The sequence below is a fragment of the Mustela nivalis genome (genome assembly GCF_964662115.1).
Source record: "Mustela nivalis genome assembly, chromosome: 11".
Taxonomy (NCBI): domain Eukaryota; kingdom Metazoa; phylum Chordata; class Mammalia; order Carnivora; family Mustelidae; genus Mustela; species Mustela nivalis.
In genome coordinates, this window is record NC_139030.1 from 76,944,773 (window position 1) to 76,972,094 (window position 27,322).

General features: G+C 42.9%; 1 protein-coding gene across 1 annotated transcript in view; it reads left to right on the forward strand.

Annotated features, from left to right (window-relative positions):
- DNER (delta/notch like EGF repeat containing) overlaps window positions 1–27,322 on the forward strand; it is a 311,380-nt gene that overhangs the window by 224,384 nt on the left and 59,674 nt on the right. The window contains exons 7-8 of the mRNA XM_082690792.1: window positions 77–190; window positions 24,233–24,457. Of these exons, the coding sequence (XP_082546918.1) occupies window positions 77–190; window positions 24,233–24,457 (339 nt within the window). The remainder of the gene's footprint in view (window positions 1–76; window positions 191–24,232; window positions 24,458–27,322) is intronic.

Here is a 27,322-nt window from a genome sequence, read left to right on the forward strand (position 1 = left end):
TCCATCAATTCCTGGGGCACTTCACTGTGGTCTTGAAATGACACATTTTATAAAATGTCTCTCTTATTTTACTCAGGTTATACTGGAGAGCTTTGCCAATCCAAGATTGATTATTGTATCCTAGACCCATGCAGAAATGGAGCGACGTGTGTTTCTAATCTCAGTGGATTCACCTGCCAGTGTCCAGAAGGTAAATATTATTGCCTAGGAGTCCCTTTTGTTTTCATTTTAAATCATAAACTACTTTGATCAGCTTTAAATTTCTGGAAAAATCCATACAAGAGTACTTCTTATTTTATTTACAAAATGTTTGAATAATAGACATAATCCAGGAATTTCTGTGATTTTTATTTATACATTGAAAAATAATAAATGCAATACAATGAATAAATATGTTTTTTCCTAAATTTCACGTGTTAAAGTTTTCAAAATTTTACTTATTTTTGATACCAGTTCACATAAAAAATATTTCTTTTTTTTAACTTTTATTTATTTGTCAGAGAGAGAGAGAGCACGCGCGTGCATGAAGAAGCAAGGGGGAGCAAGCAGAGGGAGAGGGAGAAGTGGGCTCCCCACTGAGCAGGGAGCCCAATGAAGGACTCCATCCCAGGACACTGAGATCATGACCTGAGCCAAAGGCGGACGCTTAACCGACTGAGCCATCCAGGCGTCCCACATAAAAAATATTTCAACATAAAGTTCACCTGCTTTTATTTGTAAATCAACTTCATACCATCTTAGAAACTTCAATTTAGCTGGAAAACCCCATCTTTTGAGCTACTTTTACTTTAACAAAGCTTTGCTTTGAGAGTGGTTTGATCAGAAGGAGCAGACAGATAATCATAGCTATCCAGTTGCAAGGAATGACTTTAGTCTTGGAGGAAGTTCTCATTTCTGTGTGGGGATGTTATGGAAATTATTACCTTAAACTTTAAGACTGTAAGAATAACCCACTATTAGAGAGTTTTTTCCCCTTAAAACAGCATGTGAGCTCCTGAGCCACAGAAGGGGCGTTGACAACTACATGAAGTACAAAGATTAAGTGCAGAGTCTGAGCATCAGGAAAATCTCTGTCGGCCACATTAGCCTCTCCTGCCCCTAGCTGAGAGGCTGCAGGGGGCCAGCGGGCTGTTGCTGAAAGGGACTGACCTCCCAGGTGACCTGAGGGCTCGGGGTGCCCAGGAGTAGCACTTGCGATCTGTAGCCCCTTCTACTCTTTAATGTTTTGAAGACATGAACTAAAGAAGTGAATCCTGTCCCCAGCTTCTGCTCACCTGCGCAGGGGTAGGAGCTGGAGGCTGTGGCCCACCTACTGGTTACCATGACGATGGAGTTCAGTGTGTTTTATGAGCCTGGCCTTTGACCCTCCCCTTGAGTCTCTGAAGCAAATGGGAAAATTTGGAAACGTTTGAAGTCTAGGGCTGAGCAAGCAGCACCATGTCACTTGCAGATAGAGGGCATTGCAGATGTTCCCAATGTCATCAAGCCCTGGGTTCATCAGTCGCTACCTAGGTGGTTGTGGGCTGTGCTTGTGGTCAAGGACGGGCTTCAGAGTCACGAGCTGATCTAGCATGGCAAATCATTACCCCCCTCCCTGATCCTCCTAAACTTGGGCTATGGTGATCCTGCGGACTTCACAGGCCATGCTGCGTACAAATAGGATTTTTAAAGAGCTTTGAAAACTCCAAATTGCTTATTTTTAATTGTTTTGATTGCCACCAGAAAGTTAAAATGAAGCTGCAGAGGCTCCTAAAGGTAATAACTTAGAAAAAACAGTGGGGTGCCTGGATGGCTCAATTAAGTGTCTGACTCTTTAATCCGGCTCAGGTCATGATCTCAGGGTTGTGAGATCGAGCCCTGTGTCGTGCTCCACGCTCAGCCCAGAGCATGCTTGAGATTCTCTCTCTCCCTCCTCCTCTGTTTCTTTCTTCCTCTCTAAAACAAATAATTTTTTAAAAAAGTTTAAAAAATCCGAGTATTTAAAAAAATTACGTCTGTAATAAGGGATGGCCCTTGAAGTAGGACCCAGGAATTTTACTTTTTCTCCATTTTTCTAGTGGATAAAGGTGGCTGAACACTTCCTGTGCATCAGGCACTGTGCTGGGTGCTGGGACATCAGGGTTAGTAAAGTGGGGACGGCCCCTCCCGTGGCACGTGCTGCGCAGATTAGTAGGTAATGACAGCAGGACTGGGGCCTTGAAGAGGTACAAACGGAAGCTGCTCAGCCTTGGGGAGCTGGGAGTGCTGCCCGCATGGGGAGAGACCCTGAGTGAGGACAGTGAGGAGGAGGGCGGAGTTGATGGCATCACTGATGAGGGAAGACAAAGAGGAAGAAAGTGGGGGAGGCTGGGGTGTGTAGGGCTTCAGGGGGCTCTGTGGGCCTGGGCAGAGCACTGCATTTTCATCCTGAGGGAGAGCCAGGGGCTGCGGTCTGGAGTCTGACTCAGCCACTTACTCACCAGCCCCCTCTTGTGGCTGACTGAGCTCATGCCCGTCGGTCTCAGTTTCCTGGTCTGTACATTGGGGATGCTGCCCACTTACGAGGGACAACGAGGATTAAGGAGATGAGGCAGGTAAGGGCCTTGGCACAGTGCCTGGCTATGGCTTACTCCACGTTAGCTGCTTCGTCGTGATCGTTTTCCTAGTAACGGTGACTGTTAAACTGTGGGTAGATGTAGATTGGAGGAGGACAAGAGTGGGAATAGGGAGAGAGGCTTGGGGGTTGTTGCAGAAGTCCAGGGAGTAGATGTGGACTGGTGGAAAGGGAAGGGTATATAACATGAGAGGTCAAATGAGGGGCACCCAAGTTGGGTGGGTTGGGGGGGGCAGGGAAGAAGAGGGCATGTTTGTGCCATCTCACTCTACGGTTGGTTGTGCCCTTCGTGGAGAAAAGGAAATGCAGAGGGGTGTTCTATTTTGGATGTGTTGAGTTTGAGGGGCCTTTGCGGCATCCAAACAGAGATGTTATTTGTGCAGTTCTATGTGAGTCCGAAGGTTGGGGCAGAAGTCTAGGCCAAGTCCAAACAGACACATTAGCCCACGGATGTCAGTTGAAAGCTGGGCATTGGGGGATTGTCTAGGGAACCTTCTTTTTTTATCCAGTGGCCTGTCAGCTCTCCATGGCATCTAGATAAAGCCTAGAGGAAAAGTGATGATCTGGAATTAAAAGGATGGAGACAGATTTCCCTGCAGTCTTTGCATGAAGACTTTTGTTCAGAGGTTTACCTTCCCTGAAGACGGACCAGGAAAAAGGGGCTTAAATTATGGTTCTGAGGGTTGCATTGCCGTGTTTCAGAGCCTCTTAGTGGGGGCGGAGGCTGGGCTGGCATTTCTAAAGCAGCCCCTCCCACTGGCTTGCTCTTTGGGTGCTGATCGTAGAAAAGAATGTTTATAGAGCACTTTACTTTAAAAAGCCCATGTCTCCGGGATCCTTCTCATATCAGCCACATTGTGAAGACAAGTTTGGAAAGTGTCTCAAGTGCACAGAATGTTCTGGATTCTGAGCCAGCACTGGACCCTTGCTGCCTTCTTCTCTTTCTTTCTTTCCTCTTTTTCTTTTTATCTCCAGTGATGAACATTTTGTCATGTCTGCGTTTACGTATATGGTCTGGGTCTTTGCAAAGCAATTAGAAAGTAATGACAGACATCATGCCTCTTCATCCCCAAATAAATTGGTTTGTGTTTTCTGAGGATCCGGACCTTCTCCTTCATATATTACTGAGCATCTGGAAAATGATCACACCTAAGAAAACTACTAATGATTTCCTAATATTGTATGCTGTGTGCCCTTTCTTCATCTACTTCTTCATATGCATTAATTCCGTCTGCCCTGCTTCCCCATGTTATCTTGTAAGGGTGGGAAATACCCTACCTATGGAGCATTTAGCTCCATATTTTATGTTAGTAAGAGATTCATAAAAATGTGTTAAACTAATTATAGAAGTCATCACTTAGATATCACTCTCAATGTCTCGCAGCTCATCTGACTCTCACAGCAATCCAATGAAGCAGATGCTGTTAATATTTCCATTTAACAGATTGGGAAACCAAGGCACAAGAGATTAAATAGCCAGCCTACAATCACATAGCTAGAAATTTAAACCCAGGCAACTTGACTCTGGCCTTCTTATCCACTGTCTTATACTGTCTCTAAATACATCCTTTAAAATAAGTTCCATCCTGTTTATTTATTTTTAAAGATTTTATTTATTTAAGAGAGAGAGAGCATGAGCAAGAGGGGCAGAGACTGAGGGTCAAGAAGACTCCCCACCGAGCAGGGAGCCCGATGTGGGACTGGGTCCCAGGACCCTGAGATCATGACCTGAGCGGAAGGCAGATGCTTCACCAACTGAACCACCCAGGTCCCGACCCCCCCCACCACATCCTGTTTATCTTAAAAGATGATCTTTGTAATCAGAGTCATGAGTAAAATAAATGAAAATTCTGTTGGGTTCTAAAACTTCTAAATGACCCTGCTAAAAATTCTCAAGTCTGGGAAAAGCTAGAAAAAATTTTTTTTTCATATATATATATATATATATTTAAATTATATATATATAAATTCCCTTTTTTGCAAGTCCAGCGAGATCCTTTTACAGCAGTTTCCTTCCAGTCCAGAAAGCTGTTAAAACTGGGTTTTCCCTCTGGATAGTTCTTTCAACTCTGCGTGCTCATACGTTGGCTCTTTTCCATCCTTTTCATCCGCATTCCGTTTCCTGCAAGGATCCTTCTCCCTCCAATCTGGACCAAGTCCTCTGAGGTTGGAGTCCCTCCTGGGTATCTGTCTCTTTGACTCTTCGCCTTCTTTTTAACCTCTTTCGGAAAGTTCAAAGTCAGGCCCTCGGGACGTTGTGTGCAGTGATGATCATTTAAGCGCTCCTTCTGGAAGGTGTGTGCTTTCTTCCCACACTTAAGAGTTTTATCCTTCATCAACAGGTTCTGTCTTTTCTCTGAATTTCTACTTAACTTTCACTGGGTCCCCATCTGTAAAGTGCCGTTTCAGATTATAGGGACATTATAGGTGGAGGTGCTAAGATACAAAAGTAAAAATGTCACGAGTGTGACATTATCTGTACCTTATTGAACGACAACAGCACAGAGAAGCAATTAGAAGCTGATTTTTTGCCTACTTTATTTACTCTGTGTGCTGATATTGTCTTTATGTTTGGTTTAGGACTCTGAGATCCTTAAATTTTAGATTAAATGCATTACAATTCTGAAGACGTCTAATTATATATACTTACCATCGCTGCCTATTGATATTTAAATGTGTAAATTTAAATAGATGAATATATTTAAATACATATCTAGCCATCTTCTCTGCTTCAGCATCTCAATTTTTATTTTCTTTCTGCCTCAGAGTTTGAGGCAGGATACCCCACAGACTGAGAGGGAATAACAAAGAACTTAATAGAGGTGAGAACATTCGGCGGGAAAGCCCATTTGTGGGTTCCAGAAGTGTGATGATTTGCACCGTGCATGGACTTGGGTCGCATTGCATCGAATCTGATCACTCTTCTGGCATTTCCCTGGATGTGCTCAACCAGAGACCAGAGTGAGAATATGGTGCTTCAGGTGCTATTTTGAGAAGATATTATTTTATCTGATATACTTTACAAACATTAAAGATATTTTCTGGTGTGATGCCTTCTGATGGGATTACAGACAGAATTTGTCTTAACAGCTCTTCGTACCATAGTCCTGAGTGCGATTATTGCAAACAAGGGGTGGGGGAATCCGCTTCCTTCAGTCCTTGAACTGTTAGAACATCACCCTGGGTTCCACTGTCCGACATGCAGATCTTATAACCTGGAAAGCTCTGGAGCCACGGACGGTTGGAGTCCTTCTCTGACCCGGAGGTCTGGACACCTGAGTTGGGCCAGTGAGGAGGCGGGGGGGGGGGTGGGCTGGTCACCAATGTGGAGCATTAGGGTCACATGGCTTGTGTTTGAATTCTGGACCTACCCCCCTCACAGCTCTCTGCTTCTCAGAGGCTCATTTTTCTCACTTAGAAAATGAGGATGATGTTAGGATATCCTTTATAAGTTGGTGTGAAGAACAGAAAAGGCCCTAGCTCTGTGCTTGGGAAATAGTAAATACCAAATAATATTAGCAGTGATGTTAATGACGATGCTGGTGGGGGCTTTAGTCATATCACTTTGGGTTAGTCATAAATTTTATCTCTTCCAGCCGTTGTTTTCTTATTGCAAAATGATAAGGATTGACTTTTACCTTTAAGGGACCCTATTCCGAAAAGCCTTTGATTCAACTCTATCTGTGTAAGAGCCCCTTGCTGAGTCAATAAATCCAGCTTGTTGTTTCAAGTAATGTTTGCGAAGAAAAGTTTCATAACCTCTAAACGACTCCCTAAAACTTAATGTTGGCCTAGAGGCCCCGTAGGTTAAATCCCTGCAACAAGCTCCAAGGGTTTATCCAAACTATTTTTGTTTTTCTACATTTTATAGCCTTGAGTAATCAAGCCATATAAATCCTTTTGTCCAACTCAAATGTCAGTGGTAATGCTTTTCATCTTAAAGGGATTTACAGGCAATAGCCACACATGTCATAAAAATTATCTCTGAGATAATGTGTATTGTTCAGAAACTGGGCATGTTACCCAGGAAGGATTTAGGAGTTACACAGTCCTGGGATTTGGTTGTTTTCCCCCAGTATCCTGATACGTAGAGCTTTGGAGAAAACACTCTCTGAGGACCTTATTAAACTACATGTATTTCCATAAGAAATGTGCAGCCCGTCCTCATAAAATTAGCAGGCCTGAGTAAAATACTATTCTTATTCTTTTAAAATTTGGCATCATCCCTAAATCACCAGTTCATTTAAGAATTGGAGCAGCTGAGATCCTTGGACTCCCAAGAATCCATGGTTTCACCTTTTGGAAACAAAGCAGGTTTTCAGATTTATCAAGTGTGAGTAAAACTTAATTTCTATGTTTGGTGCATGCGGATTAATTTTTGATTTTCAGTTGAGTTCATATTTCTCATCTTTTTCTCTTTCTTTTTTTTTTTTTTTTAACTCCCACATAGCACAGTTTCTCTGAGATTATTTATTTATTTATTTTTAAAGATCGAAACATTTTTTGCTATCTCTCTGAGATTGTTTAAATCTGCAAGGGATTTTGTCCGCTGCTTCTCAAATCAGCGGTGGGACAAAGCAGTCACTTTGATATGTCACCAGGTTTTTGTCATTTTTAGCTCTGTTTTACCTTGGGGAACCATTCTGATGCCAAGGTCAGTGTTGGCAGGTGACAGCTAGAAGTTCCATTGTGACAAACGGAGGAAGACCTAAATCATGGTAGCTTGCTGCTTTTCTTTTTAAGAAGAGGTAAGGGATAGCTTATATGTAAATAGGAATTCCGATTTCTTAAGGCATGTGTCCAGATTTATCCATGAACATTAGTTAGTGTTCTTAAAACCTTTTGACTTTGAACATTTGGGTATCACGTCCTGAATTTCATTATCTTTATCCCTTATCTCTCTTGTGGCTTCAGGAATCGCCACAGCCTCAGCGGTAACTGTAACAATGAAGATAATTGCTGTTGGTTGAGTGCCTACTCTGTGTTTAGCATCTGAAAAGTTATTATTTAAGATAAGTTGGCAGTTAGTGGCTGAGAGGTGGGTAGACTTTGCTGCTTGAGTTGGAATCTGTGTCTGATCACATATTACTTGGTGACCTTGGCAGACAACCCCAAATTCTCTATGGCACGTGTTCTGCATCTGTAGAGTGAAGGCAGTATTAGTGCCAACTTAATGAGGTTGTTGTAAGGATTAAGTTGGTCTACAGTACTCAGAACAGTGGGCTAAGTGATTCATGTTAAGTGTGGTTGCTTAGTGCCCACAACAGCTGTACAAGAGGATCCCGATGGCCCCAGGAGATAAGTCAAGTTTGTCTGATTCTGGAGTTCATGTTCTCTCTGCTGTACTGAGCTCCTTCTCTGGTCAAGCTCAACTTCGTGTGACATCTAGCTAGTTGGGTGCACATTTGCTCGCCTTCATAAGAGTCCAGGCTTGTTGAGGGCAGTGATGTTAAATTTTCCTTTGTATTCCTTAGCACACCTGGCACTTAAATACCTATGGGCCTTTTGCTGAATGTCGGAGGGAGTGAATATCTCAAAACTTTTGCAACACTGTCATTTCATATGGGAGGAAACTGGAGCCAAGATGAATGAACCAATATAACCAATATTAGTCACGCTAATATAACTAGGTGACTCTCGTTGGTTAGGCTCCAGCAGTGAGGAGGAGATCATATCTCATCCCGTATCCTGTTCAGCGCGGTTTAGGGGTCATAGGAGACTTGGGCAGATTTCATATACCATATTTGGGGATCCCTTCTCTGGTTCTCTTCTTCTGTGCCAGGCTCCTCCCGGGGTCCCTGTGGGCAGAGAGAGTGCTTGCTGCTGCCTCTACGTTTTGACCTTCCTCCAAAACCTGTCTGCTTTTGCTTACTTTCCAGAGCCACATAGTTAGTTGAAGGTTATTTGGTCTGGAGTTCACAGTTGGTATTTGTTGGATAATCTGTTAAAAGAAAGCTTACTTTGCCATGTTGGAAGCAGAATACCCATATCATGGTCTTTAGGAGCAACAAAGATTATTGATAATAGAAATACAAATATCCTAAAAGTAAGTACAATTCTTTCTGCCTCCCTGCAGCAGAATTTATCTCCATATATATGTGTCTCTATGTATATAGTCCCTGTTTTAGATAGCCGGAGGAGGCTAGAAGGACATTTTTGTCTGACTTGGACCAGAGCACCATGTTATGTGATCCTGGCTCTTAATTTGAACAGTTTAGATCTGGGCTCTGAGTCCTGGGAACATTTGAAGGTGGGTTGGACAGAGATAGGCCTAAGAGAGCTGACCACACACGCAGCTGTGCATGTAGAAGAATGTCGGTTAATGACTTTATCATATTCTGTTTTTGGTTCAATAAGCTTTTCTTTGACGAGTTTTTCCAATGGAGTTCTCATCTCTAAGATCTGATGTCATACTGATAAAAGGCCACCAAAGGTAGATGCTTAGGCTTCCCCTTCTTGAAGCATTTCCCACTGCTCTACTTTCTAATTGACCCAGTTATATTTAATTGTAATTCATATGAAGAACCTTGTCCCTTCCTTGCTTTCAATTTCCAAATAGTCTACACTTAGTGATGCGTCTGGTCCCAGTACACCAGGGCGTGCACGTGGACTGATCTCACCCCTGTCCCTTCTCACTGCACTTGACCATTACACTCTGCTGTGTTGCAGTCTAGGACTTTAAATAACACTTTAAATAATTTTATTATTTTACCTTCACAATTAGAGAAACCTATGCTCAGATCAGCTCAAGGAGAAAAAAAACCCACCTGTAAGTGCATCCACCAAGAGAGAAACTTTGAATTTTAGGCAAATCTTTGAAGTCTCTTTTTAATTTAATTTTTAAAAAAGATTTTAATTTATGTATTAGAGAGAGAGAGAGCGAGCAGGTATAGGGACAGAGGGACAGGGAGAAGCAGACTCCCCTCTGAGCAGAGAGCCTGAGGTGGGGCTCAGTCACAGGACCCAGCGATCATGACCTGAGCTGAAGACAGATGCTTAACTGACTGAGCCACCCAGGTGCCCCTGAAGTCTCTTTCTTTAATGTGTATTTTAGAAAACTAAAATTGGATCTTACTGTGCATTCTCTTTTGTAATGAGCTTCTTAAACTGAACAATGTGTTCCAAATGTTCTCCTGTATCATTATTTTCCCAAAGCATTGTTATTAATGGCTGCATTTTATTCCATCATGTGAATATGAAATAATGTATTTAATGAAAGACTTAATCATCCTCATACTATTTATTGATTACCTACTTTGTGGCAGTTACTGCGCTAATGACAAGGGATCTAGGAGCGAACAAGACAAGTGGGACTCTCGCTCATGGATCTTGTGGGGTAGTGGGTAAGAGAAACAGTGTAGACATTATGGCCACACATATGACTGGGCTCTACTGGGGTGGTTTAGTGGTTGAAGAGGGGACTCCCCCCCCAGGACTGGGGGCTGAAAGGAAATCCAGGAAATGTTCCAAGGGAAGTAATGTTTTAATGGAGACCCAAAGGGGAAGCGGTACCAAGATGAGTAAGTTAAAGCTGTGGGCAGAAGACTGAGTCTCCCAGGAAGAGAACATGGACACCATGTGTGAAGGTATAGGAGAGAGAGTGTGCCATGTTTGAGGAACAAAGGGGAGCTCAGCAGAACTGTAATGCACAATGTGATGGAGACAGTATGGACCACTGACTGAAGTAGAAAGCAGCTTGGCAGGCCCTTCAACACCATGACAAGGGGATTGGGCTCCATCCGAGAATGTGGGGGAGGGCACCATGATTCGTTTTAGCAGAGAAGGGGCAGAAATTTAGCATTTAAGAGAAATTACTACAGCCGGAGGAGGAATAATGGATTGGAGGACGACGAAAGTTGGAGAACTCTGTTTGGAACCTGTGACAGTAATTTAGGTGGTCAATAATGGTGGACCGAGTCAGGGACAATGGAGATAGAAGGGGATGGACTGGCTGTAAGAGGAGGGGGAGGGGGACCATGGAGGACAAGCCAGCCTTCAGAAAGCTTTAGGCAACTGCACGTATGGGGGTGCTGCGGGGCAGTGAGCATCTTTGAGGGGAGAGGATGGGAAGTTCCATTTGGAATACAAATTTAATGAACCCATGGGACACTCTGTCGATTACCAGATGGCTTTGGTCAAATTAATTAACCCTATGGGCTTCACTTTCAAAATATGTAAAAGGTAACACATACCTCATGGAGCTGGGAGGTGGTAGGCAGGAATTCAGTACCTGTGTCTCCCTTCCATGTCCCATTTCTTAGTTCTTTTGTCTTTTTGTTTTTTGGTTTTTTTCCTCTTTCGTGTTTTTCCAGACTCAAAATTCCTACAAAGAATTGAAACATTATTTTTCTTGTGTGTAAGGCGATCCTCTGGCTATCTCACATTGCAAATTTCTTGTTGTTTGTGTCAGAGACGATGGTTATGTGGTTTGCACAGGCTTCCTGACCTCTTGTGGGCTTCCTGGTTCCTCTCTGGACTCCTATGGTAGCTTCTAGACTTCTGATTCACTCTTGTCCTCTCTGGTCTATTCTCCACACAATGGGCAACGCGAACTTTCTAACAGGTAAATCCCGTGTTTTCACTCCAAGCCTCTTAAACCTCAGGTGATTTCCCCTCCGTATCCCTGCCTGCCTCCTGCACCTTTTTTCTTACTACTCTGTTCCCTCTTCTCTCTAGGGGCTGGCCCCCTGCTGTTCTTCAACCACAGCGAGGGCTTGAGAAATGTCCTCCAGGGGGCGCCATTCATTTCCGAACACAACGCTCCTTGGGGTGTTTGCTCCTGATGCGGCCTTTGCTGGAAGTCTTGCTTCAGACTTGACTATGGATCATTCCCTCAGGCCATTCACGTCTCCCTGACCATCCTACTTAAGGCAGCCCCGAGTGTGCTCTACCTCTCACCCACATCAGTAACATGTAGCTTGAGTTAATGGTATCGGTTTACTTATCTTTCTAGTGTCTATCTCCCTCACTAAAATCTAAGGTCCAAAGCAGTGCCTGATACATGGTTGGTCTCTATTTGTATAGATCAGATAAATGAGTGCCCAAAGAAAACACAAAGCTTTCTGGCTAAACCCCGAAATTTCCATTATTAATAGCCAATTACTTTTGCTCGTATAACCCATGCACTGTAAGGATTGTCTCTTTTGTCTTTTATCTGTTGAGTCTAAGCTGAGGAAAAGTTGATTTAATATTCCTCTATTTCCTAGTTATTTTTCATTTTCCCCTCTTAGATCTAATTTGTCTTTTTGTTCTGCTAAAGAAAAAGTTTTTAAGGTGATTTTTACTCTCAGGGATGGATTTTCTTAAAAATTAAAAGTCGCCTTGTAAATGCAATCATCTTGGGTCTGTTACATCTTAGGGCTTTGTAATTGCTTTTTCTAGATGTTCTCCCTTTTCCTCTTTATCTCTCCTAACTAACTGTCTGCTTTCTTAGAATGAGGAGAAATGTGGTCCCAATTACGTTTTCCATAAACATCAGCCAAAACCTCCTCTCTGATTCTAATATCACTCCTCTTCCTTGTCTGCCCAGCCAAATCTTGGGCTTGCTTTGAGGCCTCGTGCAAAATCCAGCTCTCCCATGAGGTTTTGTTGGCCGGCCTACCCCTGAGATGATCCCTCCTTCTTTTGAATTGTTGCTGCTCCTAGAGCCTGTGTCGCACATTGACCCCAGGTAGACAGCCTGGGCCAGTCCCTCCAAAGTCACACCAGGCTGGAACCATTCTGTCAGTGCTTGTGCAAAGAAAAGGCAGCCTCTGGTTGTTTCCTCAATGTTCTACATGTGTCTTTCTCGTCTCTTCAGGAAGAATAAGCTCTTGGAGAGTCAAGATGGTTCCTTCTCCTCACTTCCCATTGCTGCTTGTCAAGGCACTTAGATGAACCAAATTTCATCCCCTCACCTTTTTTTTTTTTCAGATTTTATGTGTTTATTTGAGAGAGAGAGACAGAGAGAGTGTGTGTGCCTATATACTCGGGGGCAGGGGTAGGCAGAGGGAGAGGCAGAAGCCAACTCTACACCGAGCTCAGAACCTGACATGGGATTTGATCCCACAACCCTGAGATCATGTCCTGAGCAGAAACCAAGGGTTGGGAGGCCTCACTGACTGAGCCACCCAGGAGCCCCTCATGCCTTCCTCCTGATTCAGTGATTACCTACTTAGGTATCTGTAATCAAAACAGCTAATGACTAACACTTATCCTTCCACATTGCCTTGTAACAAATCTGTTAGAATACGTCCTCTGTCACTCATGTCCCCATTCATCCGTTCATTTATTCCATAAGTTTTTACTGGGTATCAAGGCCCAAGGCTGAGGAACCAACATGAGGAACCAACATAACTTGGGGGTGGGAGACACATTATAGACAAGTAAACTGACGCGACCTCGTCGTTAGAAATTCAGAGGGGTGCCATGGAGATAGTGAACCAGGCACCGTGATACAGAATAAAAAAGGTGTATGTACCCAGAATAGGGTGATCAGGGGAGTCCTGCCTATTGAACTTTAAACCAGAAACCGGGTGTCTAGGTGTCTTAAGCATCTGACTTCGACTCAGGTCATGATCTCAGAGTCCTGGGATCAAGCTCTGTGTTGGGCTCTGCGCTCAGTGTGGAGTCTGCCTGACAATCTGTCCTTCTCTCCCTCTGCCCCTCACTACTTGTGTTCTCTCTCTCTCTCAAGTAAATAAATAAAATCTTTAAAAAAAAAAAAAAAAGCAAGCCAGGAACTAAATCATCCAGTGTAAGCAAGTAGGAGCAGCAACTTCCAGGCACCGGAAACGGTATGTGGCGAGGCTGTAGGTGGGGAACAGCTGGTCATTTCTGGGAACTGAAGGGAGGTCAGTGGGGCCAGCTGCCAGAGAAAGAGGGGTCATCGAGTCAGTGTCACACTGTCATAGCGCACAGGGCTTGCTGTCCATGGGTGGGAAGCACATGTTTTATTCTAAGAGCAATGGAAAGCGAGGCTAATATTCACATCGAAAGAAAATATTCCTATTACGGCTTGGAAAACTGGTTGTAGGGGTAAAACAGAATTGGGGATCTCCTCAGAGAAAACTGTTGTCAAGACAAGGAGAGAGATAATTGTGTCTTTGACTCGGAGTGGTGGCAGCAGAGATCAAACAGTGTTTGGGGTCAGGAAGTATTTTGAAGATAGAATCTATTAATATCCACTGATTTGTGAGACGTGGGCTTAGAGGAGAGGAGGCAGTCTTGTCCGTGAACCCTTTGCCAAGCCGGTGAAATCACGAGTTGAGGTTCAGGTACCCCTGCATTCTGTCTTTCCCCTTGCAGAGACCGCTCACCTCTCCATAGCTTCCTAGGCAGAGTGACTTCTTGGTCTTGCAACTTAAAATGATCCAGGAACATTTTCTTTTGGTTGCAAAGGTCTGATTGCCACAATGTGTCTATCTGAAGGGTGTTGATTTTTTTATTTACATAACAAATGCTTGGCAGGCATAGACATAAAAATATTGGCTCAAAGACAGAATTCGAAGCAATAGTCAACTAGCTAAATTATAGTTTTGCATTAGCCCCTCTTTCCTTAGATTTCTTGCCTAGTTCTGTCTTGTTTGCTTTCCATTTTAATCCTTTAAGCTTTCATCCTTCTCTAAACTTTTCCCTTGTTGCAGTAGAGTTGCTTTAACTGTCTTGACTGCTGGCATTGTTTCCACGGGTTTCCATTGTTCTCTGGGGCTATTGTGTTTTCTTTCCAACATTTTCTAATGTCTATCATATGAAGTTTGTAGGACTTGGAAGAGACCGTGGCAAACAAAAAACATTACTATCTTCCTTACTCCATCTGCACATTTTGATTAACATTATTAAATAATTTTTTAATTTTCTGTCCTTCAAGTAGGATCATAAATTCAAATGTATTTGCTCTTTAGGTTCCAGATGGGACCACATATTATTTCTCCAGTATAGTTAATCTGTTAGTCTTTTAGTCAGTTCAGAAACCCTATTATTCTTATTTTTATTACTTACAGTATGATATCCCACAAAGCAGTGTTTTGTCTTTTCTGAATGTGTCCGTGAATGTGGTTGAATTCAAGAACGTTAAATTTTGTTTTCCAGTCCTCTTGCCTTGGCCACCGTAACTAATTTGGTTTGCATATTCTGCAAGAGGAATTTTCCAGAACATTTACCTTAAGAGATCATTACTGATAGATTGACTTGTCAAAGGTCTGAAAGAGTTACGTTAATAGAAAGCGAAACTTTACCAAAGGCTATCTAAAATAATTGCTTTTAGAGTTACAGTGGGATGCAGGAACAGGAACAAGCCTAGAGGTTCCTAGGATTGAATGTGGAGTTTGAAATTCTTTGTATGTAATGCATGGTTGAGGGAAAGGGGGACGAAGTGGGGAGGGAGACACAGAGGAGAAAACAGGACAATGAAAATCTTGGTTCATTTTTGGAATGTTTCTGGAAAGATGAAATCTGTGCTGGCCGAGTCTCAGGTACAGATGACCCCAAGTCCTTTCCTACCTTGTGGTGTAAGATCCCTTTTTTCCCAGCACTCCCAGAACGGTGCTCACTGTGTAGATTCACATAGGAGTGCACCTGAAAGTAATCTTTGCCTTAGCTTTGAGTCATAGACTTGTATATTTTGAAACAGAGAAATCAGACTCCTATAGCACGACATCTGTTTGGGGGATCACTTACATATACTCATGGATAGATCTAGAAATTGAGTATACATTGTTTCTTCCCTGGGCTGGAGTTTAGTTTTTGACACTTCCACTGCAGTAACATTCAAGCTCTCTGTCATCAGCATCATGTTTGCAGGCGAGTTTTGAGTTAAAATTTCAAGAACTTAGACATTCACACCCATGGAACACGTATTATGGCAAGAGCCATAAACTAGCCAACATCTGGCCTTGATCGGCAGGCAGATGGGGAGGTCAGGCCTGCCTTGGTTGGCACCTTGACTCCAAATCCGGTATTTGGCTTATTTTAAAAATGACTTTTGGTTTTGTAAGGAGTTGATAGTTCATGTGATAGGCTGATTCCTTAGAACTCAAGTTTCATCATCGTATTCTTTAAAATTATCCTCCACATGACCCTGGAGATGCTGAGAGCCAGCGAGGCCCAGGGCATTTCCAATGCGCAGAGTTCAAAATTTATACTTGCTAAGGGGTCTCCATGTCCTAAAGCTATCTTCAATTAAAGAATTTAGGATACTGATGGGTTTAATCTGGTTGTCATTTCTTTGGCTAGCATGGTACCTTCAACTTTTCAAGTGCCTTGAGACAAACTCTTGTGTAGGAGCCTAGCACGGGGCTTAAGAACAGAGACCTCATTTTGATTTTTGCTTTTCTTACTTACCAGTTGATGTCCCTGGATCAGTTCTCCAATATCTAGTCTCTAAGCCTTCTTTGGTAAAAGGGGATAATAGTAGACTCTAACTGGGCCAGTGGTTGTGATAAATCAAAGCGATAGAAGCCAATTGCTTGGTCTAGTGTCTGGCATAAGAACTCAGTATTTGCTGTTAGTGTTAACATTGATTCCTCTTCTTTTTCCTCTATTAGTGTAACTATTTGATTTATACAGCTGTCTTATCATCTCTATTTTTAACAAACGAGGAAACTAAGACCTCAAAGAAGAGCTAGTTATTGGATTTCACTGGCATGGTTTATCGATCAGAATTTGGTTTAGTTTCAAACAATAGACACTGTAAATAACTGTAGCTTTATACCAAGTTTAGAAGTCAGCTAACATAGGGGTGCTTGGGTGGCTCAGTTGGTTAAGTGGCTGCCTTCAGCTCAGGTCAGAATCCCAGGGTCCTGGATCAGAGAGCCTGCCCCTCCTTCTCCCTCTGCCCCTGACCCCTCTTCCTCTGTCCTTCCCTATCACTTGTGTGTGCGTTCTCTGTCTTTCAAATAAATAAAATTAAAAAAAAAAAAAAAAAAGAAGTCAGCTAGGGTAAGTCTCCAAATCTTTTAATATTAAGCCTTTTTTTTTTTCTTTTTTCAACATTGTTTTAGGTTTTCTGTGTGCCTTGCATGTCGATATAAATTATGGCGTCACCTTGTGAATTTGTACCATAAAAAAAAACCAAATCATTTCCTTAGGCTTATTCTTTATCTTAGAGGAGGCTACCCATTATTTCACCATTAAATGTGAAGTTACCTGTAAGTTTTTGTTTTTTGCCCTGTCTGATGGAGGAAGTGGACTCTTGTTTTAGTTTGCTGATAATACCCCCCCCCCTTTAAAAATAATGAATGAATATTGATTTTTGTCAAACGGTTTTCTCACATTTGTTGAAATAACTGACTTGTTGAATGTGCGTGTGTAAAGAATTTGTGTTCTGAGTCTTTGAGTGTGGTTTTATACTAATATTAATTAGGTCAGGATGGTTCAATAGTATTTTGAAATATTGTAGACATGAGCTCATGCTCAATTTATTCTTTTGGGTAATAAGAAAGAGGTCCTTCTCTGATGGAGTCTGTTTCTCCCTCTGGCAGGTTTTTCTTTTGTATATTTTGAAATTCTCTTATTAGGTCTCGGCACATTTAGGGTTGTTATATCTTTTTGATAGACAGCCAAGTTAAATGGCCCTCCTTCTCTCTGATAATACTTCTAGCATTAAAGCCCACCTTTGCTGATATAATATCGCCACACTAGGTTTCTTACGCTAATTTCCCCCTAATGTATCTTCTCCCATCTTTTCACGTCAATCTTTATGTCTTTTTATTTAAAATGGGTTTCTCTTAGAGAACATGTAATTTGGTTCTCCTTTTTTTTTTTCTGTCTGACAATCTCTGCATTGTTAGGCATTTGCATTCAGTGCGATTATGGATAGGACTGGTTGCTGCTTTCTGTTCATCTACCATGTTCTTTATTTTATTCTTCCTTTCCTTCATTCTTTTGGGAAAATTGAATACTTAGAAAATTTTTTTCTCTTCAGTTGGTTTTTTAGCGATATCTTTATCTTCTGCTATTGTTTTGGTTCTTAATTTTTTGTTGTCCTTTAGTGGTTGCTCTGGGCATTACAGTATCCAATGACGGTATAATGCTATCAACCACCCCCCTCATTCTTTGTTCTATTGTTGTCACGTATTTTCTAAGTATGTTATAACATTATGATTCAATATTGTTAATTTTGCTTCAAATACTCAGTTGTTTAAGGGGCTCAGTCATTTAGACCCCTGACTCTTGATTTCATGACCTCAGGGTCGTGAGATCCAGCCCCACTTTGGGCTGCACACTCAGTGGGGAGTCTGCTTGAGATTCCCTCTCCTCTCCCACTCTCCCCCCCACTCACATGTGTACTTTCTCTCAATAAATAAAATCTTTAAATAGCTAACTGTTGTTAAATAAAGAAAAGGAAAAAGAACTTATTCCCAAATGTACCATTTTCAGTCTTCTTCATTTCTTCCTACAAACTTGCATTTCCATCTATATTATCATTCATATTCTGCTTGAATAAGACTCCTTAATGTTTTTGTAGTAAGGTAGGTATGTTGGCAACAACATTCTCTTGGTTGTTCTTTATCAGAAAATGTCTTAATTTAGCCTCATTTTTTTTTAAAGATTTTATTTATTTATTTGACAGAAATCACAAGTAGATGGAGAGGCAGACAGAGAGAGACAGAGGGAAGCAGGCTCTCCGCTGAGCAGAGAGCCCGATGCGGGACTCGATCCCAGCACCCCGAGATCATGACCTGAGCCGAAGGCCGTGGCTTAAACCACTGAGCCACCCAGGCGCCCCAATTTAGCCTCATTTTTATTTAAAGTTATTTTCTCTGGAAATAGAGTTCTTGGAGATAGGTTCATTCTTTCAGTACCTTAAAAAGGTAATTTTATTGTCTTTTGCCTCCATGGATCCTAATGAAAAGTCACCTGTAATTCTTTTCATTGTTCAATATATGTATTTTGATTTTTTCTTCTGGATTCTTTTAATATTTTTTCCCTAGTTTTGGGTGCCCAGTAATTTGACTATGAGGTCCTTGTTTGTTTTCTTTGAATTTATCCTTCCTGGGGTTAACTGAGCATTACTGTGTATGGGTGATTTTCTACCAAAGTAGGGCAATCTCTATGCTCCATCATCTCTATGCTACAGACAATAGAATGAATGAAGGGATAAAATAAAACAGGGCAAAGTGTGCATGCCAACTCTCTTTTAAGGAAGTTTCTCAGAAGCAACCTCAAGAGATTTCCATTTATATCCCATTACCCAGAGTGTTGTCATTTCCATCTGACTAAAGCAAAGACAGCCAATGTAGCCATTATTCTGGGCAGCCGGGTGACCAGCTGTCCTATTGCTGTGAAAGCAGAGGAGGCAGATATCAGCGAGGGCAAGCCCTTTCTGCTACACATAGCCAGCAAGTGACAGAGGAGTCTGACAGGTCCTGGATTACCTGTTTTCACATTCTTGGTCCTTCTGCTACACCCCAGACATCAAGTGTTACAGCAAAAAGCACTGGCTAGAAGCTTGGATTTGGGAGTCAGACTCCCGGTGTTCAAACTCCATTCCTGCCATTTACTAGCTGTGTAACCTTGGGCAAGTTACTTGACCTTCCTGTGCCTCTGTTTACCCATCTGAAAAGGAAATAATAGTACTTAGCTCATAGAACTGAGACCAGGGTTCAGTGAGTTAATATAGCCCAACCGCTTGGAACGGTACCCAGTACGGACAAGTGTTTGCCATTAAAAGACACTGTTTCAGCAGCTTGTCCTTTTGAACCTGCGCAGAAATGCTGTTAGAGATGCCCCCTGCCTACCACCTCTTCCCACCATGGCTTGCTCTGGGACCCCAGCTCCATTTGTCAGCCTCTCTGGGTGGCCCAATATGTTTAGAGAACACTGTGTGAGAACCACCTAATTCCAAAACACTCCCTCTTGGATAGCTCCTGGGACCCCTCTTCCCCCCAAGGATTCATGTTCATGTGAAATTTGATGACATCCCAGAGATTGGCTGACAAGCCCACCTCTCTCCCATTGCCCTAACCCCAAACTCTGGGTGTACCTACAACCTGGGATTTCCCTAGAAGCCCTGCTTAAAGGAAGGAGCCTCCAACATTTATTGAGCACTGCCTGCCATTTTGTTTCATCTGACACAGCAGGGGTCATCCTCGTTTTATATGCAAGAAAATTAAAGCACAAAATGATTAAGTACTTCACTCAAGGTCGCAAAGCTAGGAAGAAGAGCCCAACCCTACTTTAGTTTTCTGGCCCTGCCTTCTTTGTGTTATAAAACTTTGTCCCTTTCTCTCTCTGGAAGCCATTTAAGGGGTGGCTATGAAAGGTGTGAGTCATTTACAAAGGATGTCCCATTAATCAGAGGATAACAATTGCTTGGGTGATGGAAAAAGAGAAGTTGCTGGTCACAGCTGTCGTGTCTTAGCTTTGGGCTTCCATGACAGAATACCATCGGTGGTTGGCTTAAACAAGAGACACTGATTTCTCACAGGAATGGAGGCAGAGAAACCTGTGATGGGGGTACCAGCCTGGGCAGTTCTAGTGAGGACTGTCTTCCAGTCCTCAAATATTAGCATCCACACCTATGAATTTGATTCCTATCCATATGTGTCTGACCCCCAGTCCATGTCTTCTCCCTTATATCTCTTTCCTGAGCACCAGGTCTGCATAGTTAACTGACTGTAATAAACACAAAAGTACCTCAAGCCAACAAGTGCAAAGCTGAGCTCATCATTACACCCTGGGAATCTCCTCCTCTGTTGGCCATTGCGATTGGTAACACCACCGTCCACATTGTACCCCAATCTGGAAAAACACACGTGTAGCTGCTTCTTACCGAATGCCTGTTATTTGCCAGTCACCGTGCCAAATGTTTTCCAGAAGTTTTCATTCCAGCTTCGTAAAAACCGTGTGCTGTCAGCATCACTATGCCCAATTCTGTGAACGCAGACACATGAGGTCAAGAGGATCAAGGACCTGCTCAAGGTCTTGCAGTTGCTCATGGGCAGTATCTCCCACGTTGGCTCCAAAGCTCATGGTTCACATTAAGTCACACACAGAAGGCACGTACACAGGGTCCATAGATGTGTTTTAGCTCCCAGAGAAATGACCTATCACTGTTTTCAACTAGGATGGGTTCCAACAAGAATCCAGATCTCAGATATTTCTTGAAAATTCAGAGGATCTGGCAATGGGCTCCACCTCTCAAATGGTAGTAGAGAGCTACAGGTGAGCTGCAGCCACCCCCATTGGAACATACTCAAGGGGGCATGCTATCTCTGGTCTGGCGCAGTCCCCACCACTCCCTGCTGTCTTACTGCTGGCCCGCTTCTGTCGTCAGTGCTGCCAGCCTGACTCCTGCTGTCATTGGAGTTTAAGGCTTCTGCAACCTTGTGTCCCTAGGCTTTCCCCTCTCTTTCATTCTTGCACCATCTAATTGGTCCTTGAACTGACAGTGTTGCTTGTGAAATCATTTACTGTCTCACATTCTTCATCCCTAGCGCTACAAATTGTTCCTCCTAACCTCTCACCCCAATTACACTAGTAAACACCTGGTTTCCTGCTTCCAGTCTTGATTGTCACTAATTCACTCTCCACACTGCTTGCAATTAGGGATATCAAAAAAACAAGAATAGGTGATGTCTAGGAGCTTCAGAAGGAAATGCAGACTGCTTATGGAGGTGTGCAAGACTGTTGGCGATCGGACCTCTGACCGGGGACCTCATTTATGTTCACTTCTCACCCTCCCCGAGACCTTACTGAAATGTGGGCTCTCCCCAGTCATGACCCTTCACTTCTCCTTGCATATTTACTCATCTTTTGCTCTGCTTGGAATATCCTATGCAGATTATGTGAATATTTATAATGGAGTCTACCAACATGAATCTAGAGTGATTGCCTTTCTAAAATTTGTAATTTTTTTTCAATTTTGACTTGATGGATGAGTCTTCTATTTCTTTTTCCATTCAGATACAAACAGGATAGAAACATGAGTCCCAGTTGTGTTTATACACCTTAACTCCTTAGATGGCCCATCACTGATTTCTTTCTGTGTCATACTGCAGAGTAGCAAGAGCTTGGGCTTAGTACCCCCACTGTGCCATCCACTAGCTACATAGACTCCAACAGGCTACTTTACATATGTTTCTGTGTCACCACTGTCCCATCTGTTCAGTAGAGGCACTAAGGGTTCTTTTATCATACAGTTATAGTGGGGTTCAGAGAAATAATGCATGGAAAGGGTTAAAATCATCTGGTGCACGCCAGCCCCTAGGAGATGTCCACTCTGGCTCTTAGTCTTACCATTCTTATTTAATTCATTTACTCAGCATTGGATCAGGTGCTCTTTCAGGAATTTTGCTACATATCTTTTTAGAACCCACAATGACATTGTAAAGAAAATAATTTGAGCTCTTTTCTGGATGAGGCAGCAGATTAGAGAGGTCGGGGCTCGCCTTGGTCATTGTTCGTCCCATGGTAATAAGTACTTAACATCTCCTTTTCATTCAGAGTAAAATGGAACGCATCTCATGAAAGATGGAATTAGATTCCATTCCAGGCTGTGAAGGGACTCTTTGGAGAATTCAAGTGTTATTAAAGCCAATGTGGGATATTTTTAGTACAGTTTCTAAAATTTAAAAACTACCGGGAAACTTTTTAAAATGTTGAAAAGCATTGGATTTTGAAAAGGTTTTCTATTTTTGGAAAGAAAAACACCAAGTTGATTATGCCAATTTATGAGGGATGCTTCAGATAATTAAGTCTGGGAGCTATTTTTGTTTGTTTTATGTATTCACTAGGTCCTTAGCAGCAACAACAGATATTGCCAGTATTGCCAGGAGTTCTGTGTGAATATGGGTAAATACAAACTTAAATGTAGACAAGGAGGGGACGTCTGGGTGGCGCAGTCAGTTAAGTGTCTGCTTTCACTCAGGTCATGATCCTGGTGTCCTGGGATCGAGTCCCATATCAGGCTCCCTTCTCAGTGGGGAGTCTGCTTCTCCTTCTCTCTCTGCACCCCCCACCCCCACTTGCGCTTTCTCTCTCTCAAACGAACAAATAAATAAAATCTTTTAGAAAAATATAGACAAGAAAAGTTGAAGAGAATATTGGAATAAAAACTATTAGTAAAATTATTTAACTTTGTTTCTAAAATTTGAACCATCTTCATTTAATTTTCAAGCTGCTGCTATACTGTGAATAGGTTTTACTAAAGCATTTGAAATCCCTGCATGGATACACAAACCTACAGACCCACACATACATATGTACACTTTTTAAAATTGAGGAATACTGAAACACATATACAGGAAACAAAAAGAAATAGCCTCTACAATTAGCACATTTAATATTTTTAAAGAATTTAATGCTTTCCTGAGGTAAAATTTAGATAAAAATTTCATTTATTTTAGGTACATAACTCAGTGCATTTTAGTGAATGTATCACCACAATGCGATATTAGACCATTTACATCAACCCCAAAGACAGCTGATGGCCATTCAAGGTCATACCTGGTCCCAGACAAGCACCAGTCTTTTTTCTTTATCTACAGATTTGCTTTTTCTGGACATTTCTTAGAAGTGGAATCACACAATATGTGTTGTGTTTTAATTGTTTTCTTTCAGCTAAAATAATTTTTTGGGATGCATCCACATTGTAGCACAAGTGAGACCATAGATCCTTTTTACTGCTGTGTAGTATTTTGTTATATGGCCACCAGAGTTTATCTATTACAGTAACCAAATTTAAAAAGTATATATTCAAGGGGTGCCTGGGTGGCTCAGTGGGTTAAAGCCTCTGCTTTCGGTTCAGGTCATGGTCCCCGGGTCCTGGAATCAAGCCCTGCATTGGGCTCTCTGCTTGGCAGGGAGCCTGCTTCCCTCTCTCTCTGCCTGCCTCTCTGCCTACTTGTGATCTCTGTCTGTCAAATAAATAAAATCTTTTAAAAAAAGTATATATTCAAGAAGCTGCTAACAGTGACTCTTCAAAAGAGAAGAATGGGGTGGAAGGGATATGAGAGAGATATCTTTTCATTGATTACTATTTTATATGGGTTTATTTTTTAAAATTCAGGATTACATCTTTTTGAAGCAAAGGTAAGGAATCCCTTTCCCCCAGAAAAGTGTATGAAATAAGAGGACAGAGTCTTCCACTGACCCCAGTCCCACCTTCCTGAAGGTAATCACCATTAATTTTTTTTGGCATCTTTCTAGACTAATTATTCACACATACATATGCCCATGTACACCTGTAAATATATTCACGTCCCTGGGTGTCTGAACATCTGAGCGGTCATATATCTTACATTTGAACAAATTGGAAGCCCAGGGCTTAATACTTTAACCCCCCATTCCCAAAGCTAAGAAGACCTGCCTTCCCCCTACGGTTGGGTTGTCGGTATCTGGAAACTGTTAAATGAGTTAATCACTTCACCATGGGGAAATTTAGGAATGGACCCAGATTGTTTATTTAGTTTTTAAAGATTTTATTTATTTGAGAGAACGAGGAAGAACACAGAGGGAGAGTGAGAAGCAAACTCCCCGCTGAGCAGAGAGACCAATGTGGGGCTGGATCCTGGGACTCCAGGGTCATGACATAAGCCGAAGACAGAGGCTTAAGGTCTGAGCCACGCAGGTGCCACCTGCACCCAGCTTATCAGATATGATGTGTGAACACAGTTTCATTTATTTTTTACCCATTCCCCTGTCTGCGTTTTCTGGCAGGATACTTCGGCGCGGCCTGCGAGGACAAGGTGGACCCGTGCGCCTCGTCCCCGTGCCAGAACAATGGGACCTGCCATGCGGACGGCCTGCGTTTCAGCTGCAGCTGCAGCGCGGGCTTCACGGGGCCAGCGTGCGCCCAGCTCGTGGACTTCTGCGCGCTCAGCCCCTGCGCGCACGGCACCTGCCACAGCGTGGGCACCAGCTATAAATGCCTTTGTGACCCAGGTCGGTACCATCATGGAATGCGAATCCTTGCTCTCTCCAGTCTTAGACTTTTACCTTCTCTAGTGCGTCTGGGCAGATGTTGGCTCCCCGGATGTGTTCACTTGTCCATAGACACGTCCCCTACTCACTTTCTCTTTAGACTTACTCTTGGCAGGGTTTTAAAAACACGATGTCCCCTCTCCATGAGCAGGTCACAGTCATGACAAAATATGAAAAGACAAGTAAGCAAAATAAGAAAATTAAAAATAGGCTTGATCTCTGAACAGCTTAATTATTTTTTAAAGATTTACTAGAGGTCATTCCCCAGCTTTTACTGGATTGCATATCTTTTAATACCATGTTCTTAGGTTAATGGAATATGTTTTTCTTTTTTAATGGGCATAAAAAGCAAGACGCAATCTATTTAGAATTTTCTCATTTATTAGCATTCTTACTCTGGGCCCTGTATGTGTTATCGGACCTGTGGTGCCCTCTGCAAATATTCAGAAGTTCCAAAAGTTTCTTTTCCAAAGATCTTCTGCCTTGTACTGATTTTTTTTTTTTTATTGTGTAAATTTTGAGACTCCGAAGTCACAGTGATTTCTAGCCAAAATTGTGTCTGCATAACCTACCTGTGTGGTCCTGAAAAGAACGCACACATGGGCGACTCTTTCTGGTTGTTTCTGTTTTGCCTCCCTGTCTTCTTCCTTGTAGGAGCTAGCTAGCCCTTCAGAATGCAGAGGAAGCGCGGTTCCTCACACGTGTGTCTGACCCACCCACGTGGAGGCCAGTTCCCTCGTTTTGCTGAAGCCTCAGGTCTGCTGGTGCAGTGCCTTCCACCTGATGCCTGGTCCCCTGTTACTCCATTTTCACCTGCAGACTTCTCCTTCTGGGCCCCATACACTTTCCCTGTGCTGAATTCTAGCAGTCACCCTTGATATCACTTGCTTGGTCTTTAAAGCATTATATTAATTGTCTTTCTCCCCACTGGGGGTAGGAGGAAGTGTATTTTATTAGTAACCTTTGTGTAACCATAATAGCTCCAAACCACCATTCTGTCTAGGTTTTGAGCTGGGTGCTTCACATCTGTGGTCCCTCCCTGCAAGCTACATCTCACTGAGCCACATTTATGAACTGTGTCATACTTGCTTTAGTCATGTGCCTGTGACTCAGAGGGGGCTGAGTGCAGAGGCTGACCCAGGTGCCATGGTTCCACTGCCCAGAACTTTCAAGGGGCACATCTCATACTCATGAATCAGTGAAGGAATTAGTAGGAAATCCAACTAAGCATTGAGGGGTATTGAAAAACTTTTTCATGGAGGGGAGCCTAGGTGGCTCAGCCAGTTAAGCATCTGACTCTTGACTTCAGCTCAGGTCATGATCTCAGGGTTGTGAGATCGAGCCCCATGTGAAGGTCTGTGGCTCAGTACAGAGTCTGCTTGTCCCTCTCCTTCTGTCCCTCCCCGGCCCACACTCTTGTTCTTTCTCAAATAAATAAATAAAAATTCCCCCCACCCCCTCGCCAAAATATATATGAAGAGAAAAAGAGAGAAATATTGGAAGGGATTGATTTTAAGGAATTGGCTCACATAACTGTGAGAACGGGCAAGTTCTCAATCTGTAGTGCCAGACATCAGGCTGGAAACTCAGGCAGGGTTTCCTTGTTACAGTTTTGAGCCTGAATTCCTTCTTCAGAAACCTCACTCTTTGCTCTTAGGCCTTCACCGGATTGGATGAGGCCCGCCCATGTTTTGGAGGGTAATCACTTTACTCAAAGCCTACTGCTTTAAAAACTTATCTCATCTAAAAAGTACCTTCCCAGCAACATCTAGACCAGCGTTTGGGTGCCGTGGCTTAGCCGAGTTAACACATGGAATTAAGGCTCACAGTAGCATTTTTGGGTTTCCCATTAGACCTCGAGGTGAAGAAGTTTCTCCACCTCTCCATCTGCCCTGAGATACTTTCCCTTGCCTCCCCCTGACTCCCTCTGTCCTCTCCTGTCAGAGCCATGGTGGAAATGGGAATGGCTTCCTCACCGGAAGCCCAGTTTTCTTCCGTGTGCTGGGCCCTACGTGTGCGATGGAGCTGGTCCTACTGAGGAGGGGGCAGTGCGGGGCGGCCCCCTTGCCTGTTGGGAATGTGGGGCATGAAAACCGCTGTATTTGCACATGAAGCAAGCTGCAGTGGTGCTGGGGAGGACACGGTCTCACTCACATTGGGGCTCCCTAGGGCGCTGCTCCCCACGCTCCATGTAGTCTCACGCGTGGTGTCTCAGAGAGTGTTGCTTCTGTCCGGGAAGCCCCACCCAAAGAGAAATCAGGTATGTCAAGACCAGAAGGGAGCCCTCTTTTCTCCTCCTTTTCTCCTCAGACTTCCTTTCTCGATCATACTAACTTTTTCTTTCTATTTAGTTGGCCTACTCTTAAAAGTTTCTTTCTTTCTTTGTTTATTATTTAGTTTTTAACTTTTAAACCTTTAAGTGGAATGTAGTTATTTAAAGATAAATGTTACTTTGTGTGGCTGACAATTATGAAAATGTTGTTTAACACTGAGTTTATCGACAGGTATGGGCAGGCTTACCTGGGTCCTGCATAGAAAGTATATTTCCTGTTCTTTCTCTTTCCACACTGGGAGGTGAGAACTGACCTGGGAGATCCCCTCCCGCTGACTGTCCTCATAGGAAACTTAACAGGACTTCTCTGGACATTTTTGGATTTTTATGAAGAACATCTTAGATTCTTGTCCATTCAGTGACAGTTGGTGTCACAGCCTAGACTGGGACAAGTTGCTGACCGTGGTCTGCTGTGTGAGAGTGTTAAATGTGGCACGTTTCCTGGCGTGGAGTCATGAGAGGTATTGCCCTTTCTTTCTGTCAATGGACATTCC